This window comes from Mytilus galloprovincialis, chromosome 6, assembly GCF_965363235.1.
Source record: "Mytilus galloprovincialis chromosome 6, xbMytGall1.hap1.1, whole genome shotgun sequence".
NCBI classification, from domain to species: domain Eukaryota; kingdom Metazoa; phylum Mollusca; class Bivalvia; order Mytilida; family Mytilidae; genus Mytilus; species Mytilus galloprovincialis.
In genome coordinates this window covers 45,225,749-45,253,180 of record NC_134843.1, presented here as the reverse complement: position 1 = coordinate 45,253,180, position 27,432 = coordinate 45,225,749, and the positions used below count along the sequence as shown (strand labels likewise).

Genomic DNA, 27,432 nt, shown 5'->3' with positions numbered 1-27,432 from the left:
AGGATACAGTTGTTTTGAAGACGCAGTTGTCATTTAGTTATCTTAAACATGCTGAAAATGTCAGTATGACATTTATTTCAGGCGAAAGACTGTCACATTCATTTAAAAGGTATTTTGAAAGCAGACGTGACGATAAAACTATTTCAGGTTTGGGGAACGAGTAGATTATCACGAAGTTCATTTTCTTGACGACCTCATAATTTCACGATTGTACACATCGATTTTAAATTAGTTTCTGCATTACACATGCAATGGCAGTACCTTTCCAATTACTATTTATGTGTTGCGTCTAAATTTAAGTTGTAACACTTTATAGTAACTGAAAAGGGTAGAAAAATTCATCAGATGAGAAAATGCTGAAGACACCTGGAAACAGCACCAGATCATTTTGTATTGCATCTAATAAAAAGAAACAAACTGAGATTTGGATAGTTCCACTTCAAGGTAAAAATATTTATCTCTTTTGAAATGAAATTAAAAAAATATTGTAACACTGTAGTTAATTAATAAAGATATTATTAATTTACTGCACTGTTATTGGACTTAATATGATGAAAACTGCCTATGCAATATAATGTGTAGACTGGGCCAATACAGAATAACTAGGCCAATACAGATTTTTTCTGTATTGGCCGAGTTATTCTATATTGGCCGAGTTGACACAAGTGCAGGATTTCGGAACGTCTCTAGGTTTTACATCGAAAGTCACGATAAACACAAATTGAAAGTAAACAGTTGTTTTGAAGACGCAGTTGTCATTTAGTTATCTTCAACATGCTGAAAATGTCAGTATGGCATACATTTCAGGCAAAAGACGGTCACATTCATTTAAAAGGTATTTTGAAAGCAGACGTGACGTGACGATAAAACTATTTCAGGTTTGGGGAACGAGTAGATTATCACAAAGTTCATTTCTTGACGACCTCTAATTTCACGATTGTACACATCGATTTTAAATTAGTTTCTGCATTACACATGCAATGGCAGTACCTTTCCAATTACTATTTATGTGTTGCGTCTAAATTTAAGTTGTAACACTTTATAGTAACTGAAAAGGGTAGAAAAAATCATCAGATGAGAAAATGCTGAAGACACCTGGAAACAGCACCAGATCATTATGTATATTGCATCTAATAAAAAGAAACAAACTGAGATTTGGATAGTTCTACTTCAAGGTAAAAATATTTATCTCTTTTGAAATGAAATTAAAAAAATATTGTAACACTGTAGTTAATTAATAAAGATATTATTACGTGTATTTCTGTATTGGCCTTGTTATTGGTCCTCGGCCAGCTGTATTGGCCTTCGGCTTCGCCTCAGGCCAATACAGCAAGCCTCGGACCAATAACAAGGCCAATACAGAAATACTTACGTAATAATATCATATTATTACGTGTATTTCTGTATTGGCCTTGTTATTGGTCCTCGTCCAGCTGTATTGGCCTTCGGCTTCGCCTCAGGCCAATACAGCAAGCCTTGGACCAATAACAAGGCCAATACAGAAATACTTACGTAATAATATCATATTATAGACTAAAACTCACCCCAGACATAACTGATATAAACCTTTGATGTAGTCTTGCGTGCACTTACAATGTAATTTTCCCTATGATTGATATTTTATTGGGGCATAAGCAAGGCTTCCAAAACAGTCATATATTCTGGACATTTGCATAATGTCCCGTAATAGTCCGGCTGGGCAAAGCATGAAACGGTCATCTACATTTTAGTTTTCACTGCTTTCTTAAGAGACGGTCATTTTAACATAATTCACGATCTTTTTGACACAATCTTTTGCCTTTAACAGCCGCACATTTCTGGTCATAAAAGTGACATAATCAAGTACTATCAAAACAACCCCATTATACCTTCTCATTTTAATCAAGGCTAATTAGTTGTCGAACAGCTAAAATTTACCTGTTCAGATGACAGGTAAACTATTTTTAACTGGACATTGATCGGTCTATTCAAAGTTATTTTCTTACAATTCAGCGGTTTGTATCTAATTAATTTAGTCAAAAAGATTTAAATTATCAAAAATTCATTTACAAATATGATTTGATTAAAAAAAAAGAAGGTGAAAATGAAAAATTGTCTTAACCATGTTTGAACCACTGTTTGAACTAGTTCACGTGTGCACAAGTGCACAGGTGTGAAATTTAATTATGCATCCTAATTTCTTCAAAAAATGCTTAAATTGTCATTGATACCTTTATCTCACGTTTATTTCAATATTTTCAAGAAATAACGTAGAAAGAGCTACTTACACTCATTCATGCTTTGCAAACAAACGCGGAATTTACCTATCTGTCTCTGGTCCATGGTTTACCATTGTCAAGATAACATCCGGTATTAGATTTAAAAACGAAAGTAAAGTTTTTGACGTTATTTTGCACAAATAAAGAGTCTAAGGCAGATATAAGTACGCTGATGTTGCACACACTAAATGATGCAATGCCAATTTAACACAGTTTACGTCAGAACTTCAAATTTGAATCAAAGAATATCATTAATCATTGCCAACTTGACAACTGATTAGCATAATTGCCTTTTGTTTATTTAATCTTAAGGGATTAAAATCCCAATAATATATAAAATGTCCAGCTGGTTAAAAATAATTTTGGAAGCCATGGGCAATAGTCCTTTAAAAATGGCTGCTTGGAACTAATTTTTAAACTTGTCAGAGACATTTCTGATATAAATCTTGTGAAAATGTGGTAAGAATTGTATTCTTGAGAGCGCTTACAAGACCAGACAAATAGAACCATCGCAAGAAGATTAATTTTTATTTTGAATTATAGTCATTCACTTTTGACACAAGTATGATATAGTTTTCTACTGAGCGTAAAGACAAATTTCATTTTCATGACAAGTTTTGTAGGAGCCAGACATTTTGAAAGTTATAAAAAAAACTCATTGTTAAGAAACACTATACTGTACATCTAATATATACACATATAGTTTTAGTGATGATGACTTATCTTTCTTAAACCTCTGTTAAATTTATTCACAATTCATTTAAGACTAAAGGAAATTCAAAGATTTTCATATGGTAAAATCACATAAGATTTTCTTTGGCAGACAATTTATTGATTGATTGTTGGTGTTGTAACACCACTTTTGAGCTAGTTTGTGGCAGCCAGTTTATATTGGTGGAGGAAGCTGGAGTGTCCAAAGAAAATTGCTGACCTTCGATAGGAAAACTGAAAAGTCCTAGTCAATTAAGATTTGAGTCGAGCGTACTTACAAAAGTGGACCATTTGTTGAAAAAAATTCTTTAGCTTTTTCTTGTTGTTGGGTAGTCTCATTGATGATTGATTATATCTACTTTCATGACAGGTGTCACATGTGGAGCAGGATCTGCTTACCCTTCTGGAGCACATGAGATCACCCCTAGTTTTTGGTGGGGTTCATGTTGCTTATTCTTGAGTTTTCTATGTTGTGTCATGTGTACTATTGTTTGTCTGTTTGTCTTTTCCATTTTTAGCCATGGCGTTCTCAGTTTATTTTCAATTTATGAGTTTGATGGTCTCTCTGGTATCTTTCGTCCCTCTTTTTAATCACTTTTTTGTTCCCTTATATTATACTTAACAAGATGATTTAGTTTTACACAGTTTCCTCTGTCTGTCAATAGCTATAACTGTAACATGAGTGTGATTTGTCCCTATGGAATTTACAATTTAACTGATGCCAGAGTTCTTGACACCTAATATAAAAGTTCTGTTCCACATAACTAGAAAGTCAAAAGATAATGTTCTGGACAATATAGTGTGTCAGAAACAGAAGAACCAATTTTAATATGTAGTACTAAAACAATATCTCCCTTCAATGAAGAAAATAAGTAACAAACATTACATCATCTAAGTAAGTCATTTTTGGGCCCCTTTATAGCTTGCTGTTCCTTGTGATTCAAGGTTTTGTGTAGAAGGCCATACTTAAACCTATTATGTTTTACTTTTACAAATTGTGACATAGATGGAGAGTTGTCTCATTGGCACTCATACCACATCTTTTACATTTAATTACATGCATTTAAGGATCTGGAGTTTAATGAAGAAACAATTGATCACATTCTATGACCTACCTCAACCAGAACAAATATAAGCACAGTATTGACTGGTGTAATATCAGTGGGTAGTAACTTCTTGACTTCAGGATTCATCCCTATCAAGGCACAGTTAGTAATAACAGCCATTACACTGATCAACTCAAAGGCTAGCTACAATTTAAAATAATATTACATTAATTCATGTGACATTTATTGGTTTCTTTGCCATATGTTTTGTATAAATTTGCAGTTTTATGACTGACTGGCATCTTTGACCTCATATTAATTTTAAACTAAATATATCTACTTTTTTATTAATAAATAATTAAAATGAGAGAAATTACTTTGACTTTATCCTATTTCAAGGGTATTTATCCCATTTCAATGATAGTAGTGCACATATTTAATATGAGTATGGATTAAAGGTATATTTCATAAACTTAAGTTACAGGACAAGGCACTATTTAATAAAAGATCAATATACCTATAAAGCTGTGGCTTATATACAAAGCAATAAACTTTTATTCTCATGACTTTTAAGTAAATGTTCTGTAAATCAAGCATAAATGTGATGTTTTTATTGTAAGTGATGGGTGAACAGGATGAGCATCTCATTAATAATCATAGCATGCAATTTAAGTATCTACTAAACAAGATAAGTAGTAATCAATCTAGCAGTATTGCCATTTGTCAGGAATTCACAATAATTAATGCACTAATTTAACTTTGAATTTACAGCAAGTAGATCAATGCAGTTAGATCATTGTTCCTCCATAATTTCCATATTTGTCTAAAGCAGATGTCCCATCTTTTGTTAAAAAAATTAACTTGATTTATTATTTTTCAACAAGCAAATTTAAATGAAATAATAAATTACCTGCCAAGCACCAATATTGGAGGCTGTTTCAGCGAATGGTCTTCTAAAGACTTTACACATTTTAAATGCATCAGATCTAATTTCTGTGACATTGTTTAACAATGCCCACACAGCAGCCAATGGGAATGCAGAAGAGAACAAGAAGACGTAACCAAATTGTAGAAACATCTCCAGGTAGTCATCCAGTGTTCCCTGAAATTATATTTATAGTTCTATCTCAGGGTAGTATAATAGTAGGAAGAAAGAGAAACAAAAATAATGTGTCCATAGTACTTGCACTATCATTTTCTATGTTCAGTGGACAGTGAAATTGGGATAAAAACTCTAATTTGGCATTTAAATTAGAAAGATCATATCCTATATATGGCTTTTAAGATTACTTATTGCTGCAGATCATACAATGTATATAAATTAGAAATTGCTTTAGAAAAAAATATCCAAATTAAAATTACACACTAATTTGCTGTTTGAAAACAAAGCTATATATTATTGACATACAATACAATGTTTTGAACTAATTGTTTATAAAATTTGTTAAGGATAGAAGTTTCATGTCAAAGTTAGACCTTTTAAACCAGAGACTCATATTATAGTAACTCATTATTTGTTTGAATTTCTTGACATAGACAACAACTCACTTAAGTTGGATGGTAAGTATTACTTTTTATTTCACTTCACTCCAAACTAACAACCTTCACTGAAGCAATTTGTTAAAATATTTTACCAGTTGATCAGTTTGTGGGTTAAGATTTCAAACTGCAATTTGCGAAACCATTTGAGTAATTGCAAATGAGATAGGTCAAAGCCTTCAGGATAAGAACAGTAATTTAATTGAGATTATTGTGGATACCTTTAATGATGTAAAAATCAGTTTTGGTAGAGTTTTTGGTTTACTTGAATTCGAAAGTAAATATCTATTAGTTCCCTTTGCTTTGTTTGAAACTTCTAATTCCAAGAAATATAAATAAAAGTTCTTTCATAGTGGAGTATCAGCTGATTTTTAAACAAACAACTTTCATGCATTATTGGATAAGTTTTTGCTTGGATTCAACACAGGTAAAATTTCTTAAGTTTAAACAGGTGACCAGTTTACCAAGGATTTGAGATAGATTCTCAAATCTGTCTTCCCTACCTCATAGTCATCCATTGTAGTTTCTAAATTGACCTGTTTCTGTAATCCATCATCTACTTCATTGTTGTAATATTCCACCTTCTCTACTGTAGATGTTTTCTTTAATAGTTCATCTACCTGTCTCTTCCTACGGCGCATGAAAATAAATGGAACCATGGCTTCTTTGATCTGACCAATCACTTGCTGTGTTATCAAAAGAGCTGCCAAATGCTGCAACATAAGACAAATATTATAAATTTCCATTAAAAATTTAACACCCTTCAAATTGTATGCATGAACTACTTTGATTAAGACAAAAATTAAGGATCACAAAAAAATAAAAACTTAATAAATCTTTAGCTTTCAGAAGTTAATGAATTCCATTAAAATAATTAAGTTGGCAGATTGATTCTAGATTTCTTTTCTTTGTTGTTACATTAAGGGTACATTAACAAAACAAGTAGATCTTGACATAACATGAAGTGCAGAAGACAGGTATTGCAATCAAAATAATCTGGAATCATTTTTTTCTTGGTGTCTGGTTTGTCTCACCACCCAATAGTTGTATGTTTGTTTAGTTTCTTGAGCACAATAATAATAACTCCTTTAGGTCCCCCACCATTTTCTTGTCATTCATAATTACAGGATGTGTAGGACAATGTCTCTCATCTGTTCAAAATAACTTTCAATTAAAAAACACATAACTGTCAAACATTTGCAAACTTAGACTTTACTTGTATCATTAATATAATTTTTTTGTGGTTGGAAAAGTTTTCATCACCCCATAATATACATAATTAAAAGTACCATTGATTTTTTATTATTCTGAAGCTATTTAAAATTCCTGGAACATTGTAGTTCGTTTATTACCAATGGATAGTGGTAAATAGTTACCAATAAAGAAAATATATTAACACCTTTGTAAGGCGTCATCTAATGTAAAGGTTCTTTTTTAAAAACTAATGCTTCATTATATTAAACAATGAGAGTATACACCTTTTTTAAGGCACAAAATATGCCTGGATTTCTGTTGTTGTCTTGTTACAGTTATGTTACTATATAAACAGATTTTAATCCTTACGGACACTATGATGCTAAATGAACATCTGAAATATTGTTTATTAATACTGTAACACATTAAGGATGTACACCTCTAAGGAGCCAAAAATTTCTAGAATTAAACTTTTTTTTCTTTACCAGATTTTTGGGTTTATAAGACTGTAACAAAATAATTGGTGAAGAAAAAAACATATGGTGGTGCACTTCTTTTTTTGCTACAGCCCTGAACATGCCCAATTTTGATGATTTTCCCATTTTTCATCGAGTTTTACCTATTTTTGGGCTATTATCGTGAAAAAAATCACAGTTCCACAATTCAATTTTTTTTCATACTTTCTATAAAGATGAAGTGGACCAATTTGAATAAAATTTACTTGAAAAAACTATAGGTAGGTGTTAATATAAGAAAGTGTTATCATATTTTGATGCTTTTTTGTGTAAAATTTACCATGCTGTCAATTTTGTATTTTTGTGATTTTTCTCAGTTTTAAGAACAAAATGCATATTATATCAACTTTTTTGTTATAAATAATTGAAAAAATACATATCTAAGAAATTTAAAAAGACCAAAATGGTATGGGATGTACATGATTCTTGTAAAATCATTTTTTGTATCACTATTCCCTAACCCATTTTCTCAAAATTTTGGCTAAAAATACTGACTTGATTTGTCGTAAAATTTGAAAACTGGATTACTCAAAAACCATTCATTGTAAATACACTATTTTTCCACAGAGTTATGTTTGATTATAATATTTTTAAAATTCATTGATATTTTCCACTTGTATCACATGTTTTGGAAATAATTCAAGAACGAGATTTCAACGAGACTGAATGAGACTGAAAAGTCAGAAGAATTGTTGTTTAAAAAAACTAGAGGCTCTAAAGAGTCATGTTGATTTATTTGTAAATCTTACTTTGCTGAACATTATTGCTGTTTACAGTTTATCTCTATCTATAATAATATTCAAGATAATAACCAAAAACAGCAAAATTTCCTTAAAATTACCGATTCAGGGGCAGATTCATCTGAAAATTTAAGGGCAGATAGATCTTGACTTGATAATCAATTTGACCCCATGTCAGATTTGCTCTAAATGCTTTGGTTTTTGAGTTATAAGCCAATAACTGCATTTTACCCCTATGTTCTATTTTTAGCCATGGCCGCCATCTTGGTTGGGTGGCCGGATCACCGAACACATTTTTTAAACTAGATACCCCAATGATGACTGTGGCCAAGTTTGGTTTAATTTGACCCAGTAGTTTCAGAGGAGAAGATTTTTGTAAAAGTTAATGACGACGGACGACGACAGACAACGACGGACGATGGACAAGTGATGGGAAAAGGTCACTTGGTCCTTCGGGCCTGGTGAGCTAACTAGAGGCTCTAAAGAGCCTGTGTCGCTCACCTTGGTATATGTGAATATTAAACAAAAGAAGCAGATAGATTCATGACAAAATTGTGTTTTGTTGATGGTGATGTGTTTGTACATCTTTGTACTGAACATTCTTGCTGCTTACAATTATCTCTATCTATAATGAACTTGGCCCAGTAGTTTCAGTGGAAAATGTTAGTAAAAATTTACAAATTTTATGAAAATTGTTAAAAATTGACTATAAAGGACAATAACTCCTGAGGGGGTCAATTGACCATTTCAGTCATGTTGACTTATTTGTAAATCTTACTTTTCTGAATATTGCTGTTTACAGGTTATCTCTATCTATAATAGTATTCAAGATAATAACCAAAAACAGCAAAATTTCCTTAAACTTACCAATTTAGGGGCAGCAACCGAACAACGGGTTGTCCGATTCATCTGAAAATTTAAGGGCAGATAAATCTTGACCTGATAAACAATTTTACCCCAGTCAGATTTGCTCTAAATGCTTTGGTTTTTGAGTTATAAGTCAAAAACTGCATTTTACCCCTATGTTCTATTTTTAGCCATGGCGGCCATCTTGGTTGGATGGCTGGGTCACCGGACACATTTTTTAAACTAAATACCCCAAAAATGATTGTGGCCAAGTTTGGATTAATTTAACCCAGTAGTTTCAGAGGAGAAGATTTTTTGTAAAGATTACTAAGATTTACGAAAAATGGTTAAAAATTGACTATAAAGGGCAATAACTCCTAAAGGGGTCAACTGACCATTTTGGTCATGTTGACTTATTTGTAAATCTTACTTTGCTGAACATTATTGCTGTTTACAGTTTATCTCTATCTATAATAATATTCAAGATAATAACCCAAAACAGTAAAATTTCCATAAAATTACCAATTCAGGGGCAGCAACCCAACAACGGGTTGTCCGATATATCTGAAAATTTAAGGGCAAATAGATGTTGACCTGAAGAACAATTTCATCGAAGTTAAATTTGCTCTTAATGCTTTGGTTTTTGAGTTATAAGCCAAAAACTGCATTTTACCTCTATGTGCTATTTTTAGCCATGGTGGACATCTTGGTTGGTTGGCAGGGTTACGCCACACATTTTTTTAAAGTAGATACCCCAATGATGATTGTCGCCAAGTTTGGATTAATTTGGCCCAATAGTTTCAGAGGAGAAGATTTTTGTAAAAGTTTACTAAGATTTACGAAAAATGGTTAAAAATTGACTATAAAGGGCAATAACTTTTATAGGGGTCAATTGACCATTTCGGTCATGTTGACTTATTTGTAAATCTTACTTTGCTGAACATTATTGCTGTTTACAGTTTATCTCTATCTATAATAATATTCAAGATAATAACCAAAAACAGTAAAATTTCCTTAAAATTACCAAAAAAAACGGGTTGTCCGATTCATCTGAAAATTTCAGGGCAGATAGATCTTGACCTGATAAACAATTTTACTCATGTCAGATTTGCTCTAAATGCTTTGGTTTTTGAGTTATAAGCCAAAAACTGCATTTTACCCCTATGTTCTATTTTTAGCAATGGCGGCCATCTTGGTTGGTTGGCCAGGTCACCGGACACATTTTTTAAACTAGATACCCCAATGATGATTGTGGCCAAGTTTGATTTAATTTGGCCCAGTAGTTTCAGAGGAGAAGATTTTTGTAAAAGTTAACAACGTCGGATGACGCCGGACGCCGGACGCAAAGTGATGGGAAAAGCTCACTTGGCCCTTTGGGCCAGGTGAGCTAAAAAGCATTCATTTTAAAATATCAATTCATTAATCTGAATTGATTTTTTTTTATCAATAAATCACTACATGACTTCAAGAAGAACTTATATATTTAGTACACCCTCACTGACAACTGGCATTTTAATCAAATATATAAATACAATACTTACACTCCTGAGAAGAGTCATATCTTGTAGGTAGAATGCCACATAGAACAAACTTATAAAACAATTCACAAAGTCAAACTGTAAATAGAAACAAAGTACGTTTTCCATATATATCATGTGTGTTTCTTACCTTCTTTAACATTTTTACTTTAATTAAGTGTTTGGTGTTTGCCATTACAATGACACCTGCAGAAGTATGGCAATCTGTGTGCTGGAGCAGTTTTCAGTAAACATACCAGTTTGTAAAAAGATTATTTGTGGATGATAGGGTAATTTACAAGAAAGGGACTTGAAGCATTAGTTTAAGAAACATATCCATTCTGTATCATGTTTATGACATCATATAAGATTATGATATGGAACAGACCTTTTAAGATTCCTTTCTTCAATAATACATGTTAGTGGGTTGCTGCCTCAATGATGTTTACTCCCAATCTCATTTTAATCATACTTTATATGCTTTTACAAAACACAGGTTAGAATGGCTTCAGACTTATGGTGTTTTTTATTTGAGATTTTCAACACTAATTAGGTTTGGCAACGTACTTATTGTGTTTAAGATTCAAGACAACATAACACACAATGAGCCACATAGACGATAAGAAGTTGTTAGTGTTTGTGTTTAATATTACGAAAGGCGCCAAATATCCAAGCTTGCAATATTCTTCATTTTGCTTCAGTACCTCTCATTGCTTTTTCAAACAGCTCCACACACAACAACACACAGTTACCAATGGTGTAGTTTCAGTTCAAATACACAGTATATTAAATTTATTTGTTTTTTGTATGCACACAAGTAATTCCAATATGTATTTTGAATGAAATAAAGGAGAATAAAAGTACATTCTTATATACTGTGCCCAATCTCATAATAAACAAATTACAGTTCTTATATATATCATCATGATGATTATGTGTAATTTCAAATTTTAAGCAATTGCTCACCAAGTCAGTTCAACTGTTAAAACTTTACATAAAATTAAACATCCTACAGTGTAAGTTGATAATTGGCAAAACTAAATACATAAAGCTGGGAGGTTTGGTACTAATTTTTTTAGAACAAAATTGCGGATATATGGTAAAAACAATATTGAAGATTTACAGCATATTGTTTATATTAAACATACCAGAATAAGTTTGATGATGAAATGGTTATCATAAGACGACTGTAATCTGTGGTTTTCTGTAAATAAATAAAGCAAACGAATAAAATTGATTAAAATCTCCATTTAGTAATTATTGACAACTCCCTGAGACAAAGTTGTTCATAGATGAAATGAGCTATACATTTTACATCCTTATTAGTCATGATCATACAGTTCAAATTTTAGCATTTTTTTCCTGATGAATGATAAATGCTTCAGTGTCCTGACACACCAAATTTATTAAGTGTAACTTTCAATTTTTAAATATAACCAGCCTGAATCAAAATGCCTTTGGTAATACGATTTTATTTGGTTCAGACATTTGCTCTTTTTTTTTAAATTTTAAGTTACCAAGGATTCCAAGTGTGTCCTGATGTAAATGTTCCAGACCATATGAGTATTTGGAAAATATGTGTACAGTCCGGACCGTATACAATTACTCGTACGGTCAGACCATATGAGTATACGCGTACAGTCCAGCTGACCATACATGTATTGGGATCATATAGGTTAAATTTAAACAAACATTTATCAAAATCTTTATTTTAAGTTATACAAATTGTTATTATTACAATTAGATGGATAAAGTGAATAAGCGAACAATTGAAATTACATATTTGTTTAGTTGTATATCCTTGAATTCTATTTTATTACTCTAGGCCAAAGTGACAATAGCTTCTACAAAGACCGTCATATTTTTAAAAATTTACATGTTTTATTAATGCATGTTCCTTTGCGTATACATTTTTTGGTAGTTAAGTTCATAAATATTCTAAAACAATTGTCCTCCCACATTATGTTTACTTCCGATAACTTCAATTTCAATCAGCATACTGGGCTAAAATTCATGAATTACTGACATGTTATATACAGGAGATTAACAGATTAAATAAGCGTGATTTTTTTTAATAGATAAAATATTAAGTTTTTATTTCAATTACTGTTGAACTTTTTATACTATAATTTATGTTGATCTGTTATATACATTTGTATCTAATAAACTTGACCAACTTCTAAATATTAGTCAGACCGTAAGCGTACAGTCCGACCCTAAGCGTATGATCCAAATACTCGTACGGTCTGAAACATAAACATTTGTGTTTAGATTGAATTTGAATTTGCACTGAGTTCTGTTTGAATGCTTTCACTGCAAATACATGTACTAATTTACAGCATATGATTAATTTCTGTCTGTTTAAACTCAAATATCAAATATAATATGCATTTTCAGGATAATGTTAATATCATATGAATATATATATCATACTTCTATATGTCTTGTTTTGTTCTAGACTGACATGCTAACTCAGATTTTTTAAAACAAGGTAATTATAGAAGGAAGAATCCCATCTTATCTGAACACATTTTCTGATCCTGAGATGATCAAATGAAGAGTTTATTTTTAAATGTTGCAAGCTTGGACAGTAAAAAAACAAATTTGTCGTACAATCATTGACAGTGACCTATAGTTGTTAATTTCTGTGTCTTTTGGTCTTTTGTGGAGAGCAATCATACCACATCATCTTTTTTCTATATAAATATTAAACTTTTGGTTTGACATAAGCACAGGATCAAAATGCTAACATACAGAGGAGTCTAACATGCTACTTCTAGACAACATAGGCCATCAAACACAATATCTAAAACTAACTTTTTCATAATCTTTTGTAAACTATTATTACTTACCCCAATCATTCAGTTTCTTAGCAACACTTCTATAAATAGTGTTAACAACTCCAATGATAATTGCGTAGATTGCCGTTGGGAGATATAAGACACCCATGTTAAACCAAGATTTGTCATTTTCGTACTTCTTATCTGCTAATGCTTGCAAATAGAAGTATCCCAACATCACATAAAATGCAACAACTAGCCAAAAGGCAACTACTGGTACAGTCACACCATAGAATCTGGCAACACGCTTCCATTTGGGATAAACTGGTTCTGGTTTGCCTGTGACAACATTTCTACCAATTGTTCCATAAAAGTTTGCTCTTGGCTCTTCAAATTTTGATGATACAATATCAGTAGTCCCCCATCTAAAAGACAGTTCTGCATTGTATCGCTTCCATGCCTCCAAAAACAATGTTGCCCAAATCAAATTGAACACAGAAAAGATGGCTTCTCTGTACATGCTTTCCCATGATGTTACGAAATAAATAATGCCAATCATAGCAGGAGGAAGCAGGGCTATTGTATAAAATCCCAAGAATGCAAAATATAGAGCTATTTTATCTCCAAAGTAATACTGAATTCTATCTGTAAACAAAATCAACATATCTTCATTATAAAAAAAATTATGTTGTGAAGCAATTTGGCTGGATGTATAATAAATTGGAAATAATGTTTACCATGACAGAACATCTCATACATATGTTATGGAGGTACACATAGGCTAAAAAAAAAAAGACTGAAAAAATATGAAGAAGGCAATCAAAAAAAAGTTCACTGCTGCATTTGTGTCTATCATTTTCATAAATATATTTTACAAGTTCACAGAATAATTGTATCACATATTCTTTTAATTCTATTTCAAGGAGTGTTGAAAAAGGCATTGTTAAACTGACTTATTTAATGACAAATTCATTAATTATAGAAATTGATATCCTTTTTCAGCATGTTCAAGGTGTAACCCTTCACGTCCAAATTCGAAAACAGTTAATTCAGAATTCATTCTGAGAATAATTTATTAATGTAAAATCTTTGGCAACTGACAATAATATGAGGTTGACTTCTCCTCTAAATTTATAATATATTACTATAAGAAATCTTGTGCAAATGATTAAAATTGCAAACTTTGTCCAATGTAAATTTAGAAATTGATGTGGATCTTTCTACTACTGCACAAAAAAAAATAACAGTATCACATTTCAAATAATAAAAACTTGTGTTTTTCCCTGATAAAAGTTTTGCATCAATCAGATTTCACATTTTTGCCAAAGGTCAAGGATTTGCAATATTACATGCATGCATTAATTTCTGAATTTACACCAATCAAAATGTTGCATTTACTTGTAGAATTACAATATATTGTTACGTCGTAAGTATAATAATAACTTATTTCAAATATTTTAAACAAATGGAACCTCAAAGATTGTTGTATGAGAAGAAGAAAACCAAATTTCTTGCATCATTTTCAAAAGGAATGCATCTCCACCAATTTGTGAATTAAACAGTCATTGTTTGCTTTATATGAAGAATGTGCAGGTTTTTGCCAGTGAGTTATTTTTTTTTCCAAATCTCCTTGCAGTTATATAAATTTGTTATCCATTTGTTTGAATTGTATGAGCTTTTGATTTTTCCATTTGTCTATTGGACTTTCTGTTTTGAAATTTCCTAGGACAAACACTTATACTTTAATGTTGAAATACAACTATTGTATAAAGCTGATTTTCACAAATTTAAACATTAATGTGCAATGAAAAAATTATGTCACAAGTACAATTACAGTGTAGGTCAAGTAATCATTTCTTCTTTATTTTAGATAATGAGATCAACTCACCTATTGGTTGTTGTTTAAATGCATGCTTCATCTGATACCATTCAGCTCCTAACTTCTTCAAATATTCATCATCATGAATAGGGAAAACTGTTGTCAATATATTTCTACTCTGGTACTTTTTAACTAAAATAATTATTACAATAAAGTAGTTGATTTTTTTTATTGGAGACTAAACCTAGAATTATAAATTCTAATGACTATGTGTTAGGATGAATGAAAGTATAAAGAGCAACCATTTTTTGTTGAAAAAGTTAGAGAGGTCTCTTGATTTCATATCAAATTGGACAGTCATGTTCATCTCTAGGTTAGATTTCATATTAAATTTAAATATTGTAACTCTTGGTTTAAATTAAGCACTGGAGTTAATTTACTGTTGTTCATCCAATCTTTAATTTAATCCTTGTTTGACTCCTTGTTGAAATGATTCTGATTTAACCTCTCTCAGGTATCAGTTAAAAATTCATCTAAGGAATATTATTTTGTAAGTGTAAAATTCCTGTACATTACAAACATGCATTTTTTTAAGCATTCCCCAGGGTCTGGTATTTGACTCCAATGTTAATGGCAAAACCCCTATATTGTACCAAATGTCTGGAGGAAGATAAATTGGCAATGATCTCAAAATTTGATTAAATCCTTCAGAGACTAAACAATAAGTATTTTTCATAATTTGCCATTTAGCAATTCTTTCAACATATATATAGTTAAATATATCTATATATATCTAAATATACACAAAACGATCACATTTTAGGCCAGGATTTTTTAATTTGTTGGTTTATGGATCCGCCGACCTGATTTTGCCGATTTGCAGAATAAAAATAAAATTGACTTTTCATGCTTTTTTTATGAAATGAAATGCATTAAACACTAATGGGATATGGTAACACTTTCTGTTGTGAAAGTGTGAAAGAACTAAAACTTCCAATTTACGTATCTAAAAATAAACGAAATTAAAGACAACAACACCCATCAATTACCGCATAGTGATTAATTTATTGTGGTCGACATGTTTCGCCAACAAGCGTGGCGTCTTCAGGACAATATTATACATGAAATCAAACAGTGAAGTACAAATTTTGCGGTTGTGCGGTTTGCCTTAACAATAGAGGTTGTTATGACGACGTTATAGATATAAATAGAAAGTGAAAGTGAAAGTAAAATAAGAATCTAGTATAGTTCAAAGAGAAAGTTAGTCAATAAAGTTATTAACGATGTGGTAATCTGCTATTCTTGCACGTCTGTGTAGTGGTCCTCATAGAAGTTTCTAGTGGTAATAATGTAGAAATGATGGAAGTAGCTCATAAAATGTCAGTTTATTTCCAAATTGGACAACACCCCATTGACTAACTTTCTCTTTGAACTATACTAGATTCTTATTTTACTTTCACTTTCACTTTCTATTTATATCTATAACGTCGTCATAACAACCTCTATTGTTAAGGGAAACCGCACAACCGCAAAATTTGTACTTCACTGTTTGATTTCATGTATAATATTGTCCTGAAGACGTGGCGAAGACGTGGCTTGTTGGCGAAACATGTCGACCACAATAAATTAATCACCATGCGGTAATTGATTGGTGTTGTTGTCTTTAATTTCGTTTATTTGCTTTTATAGTGAAAGACAACTGTGAATACCGCGTGGTATCCACCCGCTATTACCCAACCGCACGATAACCACATCAGGTGTTTGTTCACAATTTTTCAAGTATCTAAAAATAGACAAATCAATCAAACCTGACCTTGAAATGTCGTTTGCGCAAATAATTTTGCGGAACAAAACCTGTTTTTGAAACCCATTACACATTTAGTACGTTTCCTGTATTTGTCATCATTCCGTAAGATAGAAAAATGGAAAATGAACTTGTCCAACTGTGGAAAACGTCAAGTTGAAGAACCTAATTAAAACAAATCCTTTGGAATTTTCTTCAGACTTGTGTCATTGATAATATAATATAAAAAAATCACCCATTTGGATATAAAAAAGGGGAATGAATAACAACTCATGAACATGATTTCCTCATTTTTCCAGTGGACAAGTCTATTACGTTTTTGATATGTGTCTTGAAAAATTATTTTCGTATGACGTTTTTGGATTTTTTTTATCAGTTTTCGTGTTTGAAGATCATTAACCACCAAGTATCCTAAAATTTATTAAGGGCTACGTTTGTGAAATGACGATTTTATTTAGTCTTTGTCCGTGGACACAAACCCCCTTTTTTTCACAGAAAATTATTAGACGATGTCATGCGATGTTTATGGTAACAGAGCAATAATATTTCATCGAACTAATATACATGTATAAGAAATGATGATAAAATAGCAAACCAAACATATTGTTATTGAAAGATGAAATGTATTTTTTTGGCATAATTTTTCTGTCTTGAGAGATTTTTTTAAGTTTTTTTTTTCTGACCGACCGACCCGACTTTTTCATTGGGAAAATCTGTAATCCAACAAGTTAAAAACCCCTTGCCTTATATCAAAAGATGAAGTATCCAATGCAAAAAGCAAAACCTACAGATTGCATACAACATCCACAAAAAGTCAACTTTTAAAAATGAGTAATTAAACTATGTCAAAGGAATCAATTCTCACAAAATTAACAGTTAATATCCAAAAAAATCATTTTTGAAGCTATCAACTGGTATAAAGATGGTATTTTTAAGACAATTTCATAAAAATTGTAAATTAATTTGTCTATAATTTTACCAAAAAATACATACATTGTTGAAGGCCGTACATTGACCTATAATGGTTTACTTTTTTTAAATTGTTATTTGGATGGAGAGTTGTCTCACTGGCACTCACACCGTATCTTCCTATATCTACCTGTAATTGCCGTTTGCTGTTGTATAGGATTTTTGTTTTTTGTTCATCATTTTGTTAATAAATCAGGCCATTAGTTTTCTCTTTTTGAATCATTTTACATTTTTGTCATTTTGGGACCTTTTACAGCTGACTATGTAGTATGGGTTTTACTCATTGGTGACCTACAGCTAATTTCCGTGTTATTTGGTCTCTTGTTGAGAGTTGTCTCATTGGCAATCATACCACAACGTCGCTGGGCTTCCAAAATGTCCTACATGATTTTTTTTGGCTAAAAATACTTTTTGACACTAATGGTCTGGGTGGGAGGAAATCTTTGGTATTACAAAATAGCATACCGTTAGACCAATAAAAACGTTTGAAATAAGACATATTACAAAATTGCAAATGTTAGTTGTTTGTAAAGTTTACTACCAAAATGTTGTATGAAAACTTGAAAATCGTTGTATAATGTTTTTGAGAATAAAAGAATTATACATTTCTTTATTTCTGCAAAATTAATTTAAGTTCTCGGATAATCCAGAAATGTCAAAGTTTTTATTTCTCTGCTATTTACAAAAATGTTCAGGTTCACATACGACATTTTGGAAGCATGCATTTTGTCAAAATTTTCAAAGCCTGTTTGTGAAATATTTTTTTCTTGAAAAATTTGTAATTTTCAACATTTTGGAAGCCCAGCGACGACAACTGATGATCATCTTATTTTTTATACACAGAAGAAGGTTTGATAATAAATTCTGAAAAACATAATCCAGCTTAAAATTCTAAACCATGTGTAACAGTATAAAAACTATCCTAACAGCATACAAATCTTTAACTTTTCAATAAAACACAGCTTTGTAAAGCAACTATGGAATTTTTTTTTATCAAATATACATACTTATACTTTTCCCTGGATACAACTTGATATTTTCATACCCAGGTATATGAGGGTCCTCCTCTGTTGCTCTGACAGCCTCAATTTCATGCAATATTATCTTCTGCTTTTCTGCCATTGTAAGAAAGGAATCAAGATCCTCTGAAATGAAGAAGATGGATGATAATATAAGGGAATGTCAATGAATACTTAAATACTCTAGTATTGAATGGAAGTTCTGAGTATTGAATATCAAAACAATACAGACTTATATAGGTTTCCTGCTAGAACATGGTCCTTATGTTTCTTTTGTTGAGAATGCCCATTGAATAATCTAATAGTAATCATAGTGAAAATATATGTTTCTGCTAAATTGTTGTTAAGAATGCCTCTGGAATTTTCTGTTTAAAATTAATAACAAAGCCACAAATTTGTCCTTTAAAGTGGTGGGCTACACCCGTTATTCTTTAATGATCAAAGAGACCTCTAAAAATCATTCTATCCTTAAAATAAAACAGAATAAGTTAAGCTGCATTAAAATATATCATGGTGCTCTTAATCTAGAAGTAATTGCTAAACAGATGCCCGGCAGGGCGCAGCTTTATACGACACAGATGATGTCCCGCTAGCTTATAACATTATAAAGGGACATAACTCAAGAACTGTAAAAGTGAAGCTGTCAAAAATTGAACTTAAACTGAGTTAAGAGGTAATAAGCATTATATACACATTTCATTAAATTTAGTTAAGACAAACTTTAGTTAAGAGAACAGAAACGAAAAAATTCTTGAATTTTTTCACTTGTAAAAGGGCATAACCCTAGAATGGTAATCAACGTGCTTGTAATCACTGAATGGTAAAGATTGCTTTAGTTTATCAGTTGGTAGTACAAGTGAATAATGCATTGTATATTGTATATAGCATTGATTTAAGTTGATTCAACTACTATTCTGGACAAAGAAAGATAACTCCAATTTTCAAAGAAATTCCTAATTCCTAAACCTTAGGGACCATAACCCCCAAAATCAATCCCAAGCTTCCTTTTGTGGTTATAAACATTGTGTCAAAATTTTATTGATTTCTATTCACTTATACTAAAGTTATTATCCGAAAACCATCCGTCTTTGGAAGACGCTGATGATGACACCGACGTGATACCAATATACGATCGCAAAATTTTTTTGTGGTGTATAAAAAGTAATTAAATGGCACATTAAACTAAATTACAAAAGCCATTTCATAAAAAGGCATATGCAGGATTCCTGCACTAACCAGATCCTAAGAAATTGGGTGCATCATGTATTGAGAATTCTCTGTAATTTCCATCCCCATACTTCTTCTCCATATCCATCATATCTGCTCCTAGCAACAGCCTTTCAGTGGTGCCCCCTACATACAAAAGTGTTTCCTAAAAAAAAAGAAATTTTTCAGAGTTATTAATGTTTCAATTCAAAAGTTTAACTGAAACTTTCATAATTTGTGATGAACTTATATGAGAATACTATGTAAAATTGAATGCATTGATGCAAAATCACATTTTTTTTTAACTACAAGTAAACATAGAAAAAAAATGGACACAAGTTCTTACTACAATTCAAAGGAAATAAGAAAAGCTGTTCATCAAAGTTTTAACAACTGGTCAATAACATGGATATCATTTAATACAGAGATGATTGTGAGATTTATGTTAATGCAACTATGAGAATATCGCAATAAGAACTCACATTCTGATATTAGATACATATAAAAATTGTCTGTAAGCAGATTTTTCTGAAATTGCAATAATTCTATATCTCTGATATTTGTATATTCTTTAAAAAATCATAAATAATAAATGCATGCCATTATTTCTTAATAAACCATATTACCAGACACATCTAAAAAATGTGGAAACAGATTTATACAGATACAGATAGTGTTAAATTTTGAATTGTTAGTTAAGTTTAATCCACTCCTGGTTTTTAAAACCATGCAGACAACTTCAAAAAAAGTATGGATTGTGTATATAACAGTAAACTATTGTAGGAACTGAAGCATATAATTACTATTGCTAAAATCAAATCCATAAACTAAACAATACATTTACTATTAAACATGTTTTTACATTTTGTACATGTATGTAAAGGACTATACTTATTAGACTGGAAATGATAAATATATACATTGTAACCTGTATATATGAGTTGGGAAATGGTTATGGAAGAAAAATAAAAACAAACTGACGATTTTATCATCCTTTTATTGAAATGTTCTTGTATTTATTATTGATATTATAACTATGTTCAATAAAAGACAGCAAAAAACTATGATTTGATAACAAATACATTTTAAGGTAGATCAAGTGTCTTTTTCTAAGCAATTCATCTCTGCATGTTGCATAATTACTTTTCTCATTTAAAAATATTTTAATAACTGCTATTTTAACAATAGAAACATCTTAAACTTGAAATTTCAAATAAACTAAAACAAAAGTGAACACGCTGAAATGTCTCGCCTTCTTTACTAACCATTGATATTATGTTGATAGTTCTTAATATAAAGCATTAATATAATTATCACATTAACTTAACATAATCCGAGAAAATGAGGTCAAAGGTCGAACAAACCAAACTGGAAATACATGTACACCTTACAATCATTCCATACACCAAATATGCTTTAAATATACATGTAGTTGACATATTGAATATCTAAGAAACAAACTTAACCAGGAAAACTTAACATTGATCAATGAACCATGAAAATGAGGTCAAGGTCAGATAAACCCTGCCAGACATACATGTATTCCTTACAATCCTTACATGCTTTAAATATTAGTTGACCTTTTGCATAGTAATTTAGAAACAAACTTAACCAGGAAAATTTAAGATTGACAGATGAACCATAAAAATGTGGTCATGGTCAGATGGTGATTGCCAGACAGACATATACACCTATCCATCATTCGAATTCCATACACCAAATATAGTTGATCTATTGTTAAAAGTATAAGAAATAAGAATGCGTCCAAAGTACACTGATGCTCCACTCTCACCATCATTTTACATGTTCAATGGACATCAAATAGTCACTGAACCATGAAAATGAGGTCAAGGATGGAAATATGACAGACAGAAACTTCATAAACATATATGGCATCTATATACAAAGTATAGTATACACCACAGCTACCATACCCTTTTTTTTAACTGTTAAGTGGTTGGATATATTTTTTAGAAATCTTCATATCAACATTTATAATCTATCCTTTTATCATTAATGGTATTAGTTACTATATAGTTTTACACATTTAATTTAGATTCTATACTTTGTAACTAACATATCTTAATTTCCAAGTTATCAAAAGTTGACTTTTTGTAAGTGTGAAATGCAATGTTTCAGTAAATTTTACTTTTTCACTTGAGACTTCATCTGTTGATATACAATGTAACTGCTTTGTGTCTTAGAACATTTAGACTGCCATACAAGTTAGTGGTTCTAGCTGTAAAACCAGGTTTAATCCACAATTTTCTATATAAGAAAATGCCTGTACCAAGTTAGGAATATGACCGTTGTGGTCCAATCGTTTGATGTGTTTGAGCTTTTGACATTTGATTAGGGACTTTCGGTTTTGAATTTTTCTGGGAGTTCAGTATTTTTGTGATTTTACCTATAGAAAGTAATAAAGTATAAAACTAAGACTTCATTTGACTCTAATGAAACCTATCAGACATCCATATAAAAACATCCATAACTTTTTATGCAAAATGGATGCAAATTGGGCACAGTTAACTTACAGGATTTTTTCTTATACAAAGATTCCAATGAGTTTGTTTTCCTAATAAGGTAGAGGAGAGGATCAAATAGGGAAATTCTGAATCTCTCTTACATTGATAGTTCAAATGAGAATAAAAGATTTATATTATTTATGATAGACAAAATTATAATTGTATTTTTAGTATTTTGAAAGAATAAAAAACCTAATGGTTGTTATTGGTTGCTGTCTTTGGTCTTATATATAGCTTACTTTAAAGTATGGGTTTGCTCATTATTGAAGGCTGTAGTGATCAACCATTGTTGCTTACATCTACATCATTTGGTTGCTGGTATATCATTGGCTGTCATACCACATCTTGTTATTCTATTACTTCAGTTTAAGATACAGTTTGCTTCTCTTTATGGATGTAAGGTATATAAGGGTAGGTACTTAACAAACCCATTTTTTTAATTTTTAACTTACACATGTATTATTTCAAAAGATCTGGATCTTAAAAAAGAACACCACAACACCATGCAGTGAGTACTGGCAATCTTGAAAATTTGTGCATTCCACAAAACTGGAGGGACAAAAAATGTAATTCCACACCTTATAAGCAATTGCACATTTATTGTTTTTTTTTTTTATGCTAACATAACTTCTGAATTATAATATTTGTTTATTAACTGTTAAATATAACATGACTGTTTTACCTTAAAAAAATTTTTTTATTGCTTCCTTGCAAGAAAAAATAGTCATTTCATTTACATAAACTTTTTATTTTACAGATTAAAGTCAGTCTAAATAGTACTATTGGTTTATTTTTAATTGAAAAATTGCTAAAAACACAAAAGAATCAGATGCTCCACAGGGCGCAGCTTAAAATGACCGCAGAGTTCGAACCCTGAACAGTTGGGGCAAGTATGGACACAACATTCAAGCTTGATACAGCTCTGAATTTGGATTGTGAATTAAGTTGACACAACATAGGTTTCTGACACAGAATGAATGTGGTCTAAGAACTTAAACTAGGTGTGTCAAAGCGACACGAATGGCCCTGTCCCAAAAAAGTTGAAAATATAAATACATGTGGACACAAACATGATGGTAGTCTCACATATCAAAAATCAGCTCAAAATCTGGAGGGGGATAGAGAAAAAATCTGTATAACTGTGATTTTCAATAATTTATCAAAGTCTAAAGCCCTTATTTCAGCGAAAATAAGCGGAGCGGAACGAAACTTAAGCTTGACCTATAACTCATCATGGTTAACTCACATACCAAAAATCAGCCCAATATCTGAATGCGTTAAAAAAAAAAATCTGTATAACTATGATTTTCAACAATTTCTCAAAGTCCCGTAACTTTGGCAAATACTAGTGGAGCAGAACAAAACTTAATCTTGATCTGTAACTCATCATGGTTAACTTACATACCAAAAATCAGCCCAATATCTGAAAGCGTTTAGAAAAAAAGTCTGTATAACAGTGATTTTCAACAATTTCTCAAAGTCCAAAGATATAATTTCGGCAAAAATTAGTGGAGCGGAACTTAACTTAAACTTGATCTGTAACTCATCATAGTTAACTCACATACCAAAAATCAGCTCAATATCTGAAGGCATTTAGAAAAAAAGTTTGTATAACTGTGATTTTCAACAATTTCTCAAAGTCCAAAGCCCGTAATTTCGGCAAAAATTAGTGAAGCTGAATGAAACTTAAACTTGATCTGTAACTCATCATGGTTAACTCACATACCAAAAATCAGCCCAATATCTGAAGGTGTTTAAAACTAGAGGCTCTCAAGAGCCTGTGTCGCTCACCTTGGTCTATGTGCATATTAACAATGGACACAGATAAATTCATGACAAAATTGTGTTTTGGTGATGGTGATGTGTTTGTTGATCTTTCTTTACTGTTCATTCTTGTTGCTACAATTATTTCTATCAATAATGAACTTGGCCCAGTAATTACAGTGGAAAATATTTCCTAAAAATTTACAAAAATTAACAAAAATTTATGAAAATTGTTAACAATTGACTATAAAGAGCAATAACTCCTTAAGGGGTCAATTGACAATTTTGGTCATTTGACTTATTTGTAGATCTTATTTTGCTGAACATTATTGCTGTTTACAGTTTATCTCTATCTATAATAATATTCAAGATAATAACCAAAATCTGCAAAATTTCCTTAAAATTACTAATTCAGGGGCAGCAACCCAACAACAGGTTGTCCGATTTGTCTGAAAATTTCAGGGCAGATAGATCTTGACCTGATAATTAATTTTATCCATGTCAGATTTGCTCTAAATGCTTTGGTTTTTGAGTTATAAGCCAAAAACTGCATTTTACCCCTATGTTCTATTTTTAGCCATGGCAGCCATCTTGGTTGGTTGGCAGGGTTACGCCACAAATTTTTTTTAACTATATACCCCAATGATGATTGTGGCCAAGTTTGGATTAATTTGGCCTAGTGGTTTCAGAGGAGAAGATTTTTGTAAAAGATTACAAAAATTTACGAAAAATTGGTCATAATTGACTATAAAGGGCAATAACTCCTTAAGGGGTCAACTGACCATTTTAGTCATATTAACTTATTTGTAGATCTTACTTTGCTGACCATTATTGCTGATTACATTTTATCTCTTTCTATAATAATATTCAAGATAATAACCAAAATCTGCAAAATTTCCTTCAAATTACTTATTTTAGGGCAGCAACCCAACAACCTGTTGTCCGATTCATTTGAAAGTTTCAGGGCAGATAGATTTTCACTTGATGAACAATTTAACTCCATGTCAGATTTGCTCTAAATGCTTTGGTTTCAAGCCAAAATCTACATTTCACCCCTATGTTCTATTTTTAGCCATGGCGGCCATCTTGGTTGGTTGACCGGGTCACGCCACACACTTTTTTAAACTAGATACCCCAAAGATGATTGTGGCCAAGTTTGGATTAATTTGGCCCAGTAGTTTCAGAGAAGATTTTTGTAATAGATTACTAAGATTTACGAAAAATGGTTAAAAATTGACTATAAAAAGTAAAAACACAAAAATACTGAACTCCGAGGAAAATTCAAAAAGGAAAATCAAAAATCAAAAGGCAAAATCAAAAGTCCAAGCACATCAAACGAATGGATAACAACTGTCATATTCCTGACTTGGTACAGGCATTTTCTAATGTAGAAAATGGTGGATTGAACCTGGAAGAATAATAACTCCTAAAGTGGTCAACTGACCATTTCGGTTATGTTGATTCATTTGTAAATCTTACTTTGCTGAACATTATTGCTGTTTACAGTTTATCTCTATCTGTAATAATATTCAAGATAATAACCAAAAACAGCAAAATTTCCTTAAAATTACCAATTCAGGGGCAGCAACCTAACAACCGGTTGTCCAATTCATCTGAAAATTTCAGGGCAGAGAGATCTTGACCTGATAAACAATTTTACCCCATGTCAGATTTGCTCTAAATGCTTTGGTTTTTGAGTTATGCCAAAAACTGCATTTTACTCCTATGTTCTATTTTTAGCCATGGCAGCCATCTTGGTTGGTTGGCGGGGTCACGCCATACATTTTTTAAACTAGATACCCCAATGATGATTGTGGCCAAGTTTGGTTAAATTTGGCCCAGTAGTTTCAGAAAAGAAGATTTTTGTAAAAGTTAACGACAACGGACGACGACGACGGACGCCAAGTGATGGGAAAAGCTAACTTGGCCCTTTGGCCCAGCTGAGCTAAAAAAACTCTGTATAATGGTTTGTTGCGGAATTACGTAATTACGGAAAGACGGAATTTCGGACAAGGGTAAAACTATATGGCACCGACAACTTCGTTGCGGGGCCATAAAAATTGGACATTTACCTATTATTGTCCAATATCGAAAATCTAAATACATGGTTAGATTCAGCATATCAAAGAACCCCAAGATTTCAATTTTTGTTAAAATCAAACTAAGTTTAATTTTGAACCCTTTGGACCTTAATGTAGACCAATTTGAAAACGGGACCAAAAATTAAGATTCTACATAGTTAAGATGTGTCTTCGGACGACGACGACAACGCCAACGTCATACCAATATACGGCCGCAAAATTTTTTTGTGGTCGTAAAAAAATCTAGGAATCATTTTTGTAACTTCAATTACATAAACATATGTACAATACAATATAAATGTAAATCTATAGTAAACAATTGTGCAACTGTTGACTACTGCCTATAAAATATGCTTGGACATGCTCCTTAGAAATTACTTACTTTGTTACCCTGTAAAATTGTAGTATAAACAATTACAGATGTTTTCAAAAATATTTTCTCTAACAATACAGTTATATTCAAGTATAACAAGGGGCATAATGTTTGAGGTACCACTCCTAATATAAGACTGAGGTAGCTTTTGTTGGTGTGGTATTTGTAAATTAAAAAAAAATATATATTACATGTAAACAACAATTTACATGGTCCATGCATTTTTTTGTATATTAAGGTGGTACCCAACACTTGACTAAAGTTAATTTGGCTCATTTAATTTTCTTAAAATTTTGACAAAGTATTTACTTTGACCCTTTGACAAAAATATAAAAATTTTAAAAAATTTGAACAAACCGTTTTATAAGAAAAATTACACTGGTTATATAGCAGTTTGATGAACACTTATTCTGATCATTGAGAAGCTTGATATTCCCTTAACAACACAACATAATCAAAACGTTTAGCTGATTTTACAGAGTTATCTCCCTGTAGTGTTAGGTACCACCTTAAAATGTAATAGACACTTTCATACATAAAAATAAATGGGGAATGTGTCCATGCATATGGGACATAGATGATAACCCTGCTTACAATAACATTCTAAAGTGACTTACAGACAGACAAGGGTAAAATTTATTCTAATGCAATTTGTATGTAACAATTTTTTTCATTGGCTAAAAGTTGCCGTCAAATCCACAGTTGACCAGGCGTAACTAAGGAGGG

At 31.4% G+C, this 27,432-nt stretch overlaps 1 protein-coding gene across 5 annotated transcripts in view; it reads right to left on the bottom strand.

Moving 5' to 3' along the window:
• The window catches only part of LOC143079705 (anoctamin-10-like), a 65,376-nt gene that overhangs the window by 9,651 nt on the left and 28,293 nt on the right, over nucleotides 1–27,432 (bottom strand). For all 5 annotated transcript variants that reach the window (XM_076255214.1, XM_076255215.1, XM_076255213.1 and 2 more), the window contains exons 3-11: nucleotides 19,994–20,129; nucleotides 18,746–18,883; nucleotides 15,035–15,157; nucleotides 13,219–13,791; nucleotides 11,515–11,570; nucleotides 10,391–10,465; nucleotides 6,058–6,267; nucleotides 4,926–5,117; nucleotides 4,085–4,219 (exon numbers count right to left, since the gene is read on the bottom strand). In XM_076255214.1, the coding sequence (XP_076111329.1) occupies nucleotides 4,085–4,219; nucleotides 4,926–5,117; nucleotides 6,058–6,267; nucleotides 10,391–10,465; nucleotides 11,515–11,570; nucleotides 13,219–13,791; nucleotides 15,035–15,157; nucleotides 18,746–18,883; nucleotides 19,994–20,129 (1,638 nt within the window). The remainder of the gene's footprint in view (nucleotides 1–4,084; nucleotides 4,220–4,925; nucleotides 5,118–6,057; nucleotides 6,268–10,390; nucleotides 10,466–11,514; nucleotides 11,571–13,218; nucleotides 13,792–15,034; nucleotides 15,158–18,745; nucleotides 18,884–19,993; nucleotides 20,130–27,432) is intronic.